We start from the raw sequence: 3522 nt of genomic DNA on the forward strand, positions 1-3522 counted from the left end.
AGAGTCCTACTGAGCTCACATTCTGTGAATGGAATGGGTAGGGAGGATTAGTGCAGCCTTTGGTGGTAGCTACAGATGCTAAAGCCCCTGAGAACCTCCTTCACTGCGTTCCCTAATGTCCAGCTTCTGCCACTGCTGGGGGTACCCGGGACCTGGCCTTGCTAGTGGTAGCCACACAGGGCTGTGAGGCTCAGCTGATCATCACTGGGTGAGGAAGTGTCAGGGTCACTGTAGATCTGAGTCAGGGCTAAGCTTAGGATTTCTTTCTTTTCTTTGTAAAACCGGAGTTCTTGTCCTGCTTTCCTGGCTTCTTCCAACTGCCTCAGGGCCATTCGCAGCTCTTGAGAGAGAATTCCTGGTGTCTCCCGCTCCTTCATGATCCAGTCCAGGGCCATGTGACTGCGCATCTTTTCGTCTAGGGAATACTGGGAATAGTAGGAGATGACTTCCTGGGAGCCAACAGATAAAGTCCAGAGTGTCAGGAAAGAGCAACACTGGCCCCTGCACACATCGCCTCCCCTGCTCCCTACATGTGCCAGGGCTTTATCAACAACCCAACCTCTCTGATGTTCAAAACCTGAAACCAAACCCACTAGGAATACTTCTTAAGAGGAAACAAAGGGCTAAGCTGGTCCAGCAAAGCAAGTCACTCCAGATAGAATTAAAATACACTACCAGGAATGACTCAATAATGTTCACAAAACAAAACTCTGCCTTTGCTAGAAAATACAAGAATTTCTTTGAAAATACATTCCTATAACAAACAATTGATATGACTATTACCTCATTTTTTTGTTGAACCCTCCTGCCCAGCATTATCTCCTTTGGCAAGATGGAGAGAGGGAAATAGCTCTACAGAGGAATTTGGGTAGAATGGGATTTGGTCGCACGCATTGCCAGAAAGCAGGAAGCTTTTAGTCAAGGGCACCTCAGATTAAGACTTAGAATCCAGGAAAGTCAACTGTGCTGTTAGCACAGGAAAATGATATTCCAAATGTCTCACAGTAACTACAGAAAAAACTTTAGAAATGTATTATGAAAAGGTATTTGCACCCCCATGTTTATTGCAGCACCATTCACATTAGCAAAGATATGGAATCCACTTAAGTGTCCATCAATGGATGAATGGATAAAGGAAATGTGGTATAAATACACAATGGAATACTATTTGGCCATTAAAAAGGATGAAATCATATTATTTGTGGCAAAATGGATAGAACTGGAGGTGATTATGTTAAGTTACATAAACCAGGCACAGAAAGACAAGTATCACATGTTCTCACTCATACGTGGGAGCTAAATAAATTGATGTCATGCAGATAGAGAGAAGAATGATAGCTACCAGAGGCTAGGAAGGGTGTGTGGGTGGGAGGGGGGATGAAGACAGGTTGGTCAACGTGTACAAACATATAGTTAGATAGAAGGAATAAGTTCTAGTGTTCCATATCAGAGTAGGGTGACTACCGTTAGCAATGATGTATTGTATATTTCAAAATAGCTACAAGAAAGGACTTGAAATGTTCCCAATATATAGAATGATAAATACTCAAGGTGATGGAGTCTTAAGCATGTAACAAAATATCACACGTGCCCCATAAATATGTACAAATATTATGTATCAATAAAAAATAAAAGGTAAAAAAAGAAATGTATCATGGAATATAGGCATTATCATTATTGATATCGTAATAATACCTTCATGGTACATTTTCTCTTACTTTTGAAAACAATTAAAAATTAATCATTACCTGTCAATTCTTGTGTGAAAATTTGCCAGTTCATAGTAATGCCATGGATAGGTTTGATTGTATAGAGTAGATACGTTGCTTATTTTTATTTTCAAGAACATATGGTATTTATTTATGACCTTAACAAATTAAAAACAATCATGGAAGAGTGTTTATAGCCAACCCAGCATATTTCAAAGGCCTTTTGTAAAATCAAAGGAAAAGAAAAAAAAATAGCCAAAGTCGTTGTTGGCTACTCATTTCTTTTCCATCTTTCACATTTTGAAAGCTAGACTTTCTAAGCAAAGAACAACTAAAAACTCCTGGGGCTGCAGTGCACGAAAAACTCCTTATATCCACCCTCATCTTGCTGACTAGTAAAACCTTTGTTCCTCACACAAATTCCTGTTAGGAAATTCTCAAAAATAAACAGCCGTCTTTCAAATTCTAACAGTTGAGTAAAGGAAGGGTAAATGTTGGCGTGCAGCAGGTGGAACTGTTATATACGTGGGGAGGGGGTGACAGGGGCTGTTTTAAAAGAGGGGGAAGGGTGCTTCTCATAAGTGACAAAGAAATAGTGAGAATGTATTACTGAAAAATGCAGAAACTTCTAAACCAAAAAATTGGGGTGATTGAATGCCAACTTGTGAACCTTTATAATCAATTCTGTTGTCCACTGGGGACAATTGGTGGGGGTAGGAAATATTGTTCTGCTACAACCAATTTGGCCACTCTCCAGGGAGGTTTCAGAAGCAGTGCAGCGTCACGTTCCTGCCTCGGGAGGTGGATGAGGGCACAAATTCCAAGCAGGCAGGGGAGGTGTGTAGGGCTGATTTCACATTTGACTTAGAAACTGAGTCTGTCTTAATGATTCCTTCATTCTGCAATCGGTAGAGGTATCTAAATCAGCCCTATGCCCAGCCAACATTCTTCTCAATGTGTATATTTGGTCAGTCCCTGACTCAACTGGAGTGTTACATATATTTTTTCATGTGTCCTCTGCTCTTAATAAATAAGATACCAAATTTAAATGGAGAAAAATCTGAATAAAGGAAATCTAGGAAGGTGATAAGCCATCTGTTTAGTTTATACAACATGAACCTGGTCTTGATTGGAAAATCTCACCTGTCGGGAACACTTTGTTTCACGAAGGGCTTTTAGGCTTCCATTCCAGTGCAGTAGTTGGAAAATGGTCATCAGCTCCTACAAAACCCAAACACCTGTCAATGGTCTTGAAGCAGAAATGTACATCGGGAAGAGCTGAGCAGGGCGTTACTCTGATCTCCAAATGTATCAGGGAAACAGAATACACAACATTGTCAGAACACTTTGGGGCTTTTAAAAGACCAGAGTCCCCAGGCTTCCAGAACATCTTCCTTCCCTCTCCTCCTATATCTATACTTACATAATAACATGACTAAATAATTGACAAACATCTTTCAACATTAAAACTAATATATTCTAACAATTCTACACCCAAGAAGTTACTGAAATATACTAATACATATGAGAAATAATATATAGGCAAGGTTATACACTGTATAGTTTTTTGAAATTGCCTGAGACTGGGAACATTTTAAATGTTCATTTTCTAGAGGAATGGTTAATTAAAGCAGGATATACCCATGCTACTGAATACTTTGCCATCATAAAGAAAGGATGAGAACACTAAGTTCTAATATAAAGAATACTATGATACGTTGTTAAAAATAAAATAAAAGCAAGGTGCACATTAGTGTGTATTGTGGAATGCTACTATTTGATTTGAAAAACACAGAAGATCCTTGGCTGGGCG

The 3522-nt window shown here is 39.5% G+C and overlaps 1 protein-coding gene across 1 annotated transcript in view; it reads right to left on the reverse strand.

Moving 5' to 3' along the window:
* Positions 1-3: 3 nt before the first annotated feature.
* Positions 4-3522, reverse strand: part of LIX1 (Lix1 homolog (chicken)) — a 56709-nt gene continuing 53190 nt past the window's right edge. Inside the window, 2 exon segments of the mRNA XM_012638812.1 lie at positions 4-449; positions 2853-2947. Of these exon segments, the coding sequence (XP_012494266.1) occupies positions 162-449; positions 2853-2947 (383 nt within the window). The 3' untranslated portion in view covers positions 4-161.

This window comes from Propithecus coquereli, unplaced genomic scaffold (genome assembly GCF_000956105.1).
Source record: "Propithecus coquereli isolate 6110/MARCELLA unplaced genomic scaffold, Pcoq_1.0 Scaffold135, whole genome shotgun sequence".
Lineage (NCBI taxonomy): Eukaryota > Metazoa > Chordata > Mammalia > Primates > Indriidae > Propithecus > Propithecus coquereli.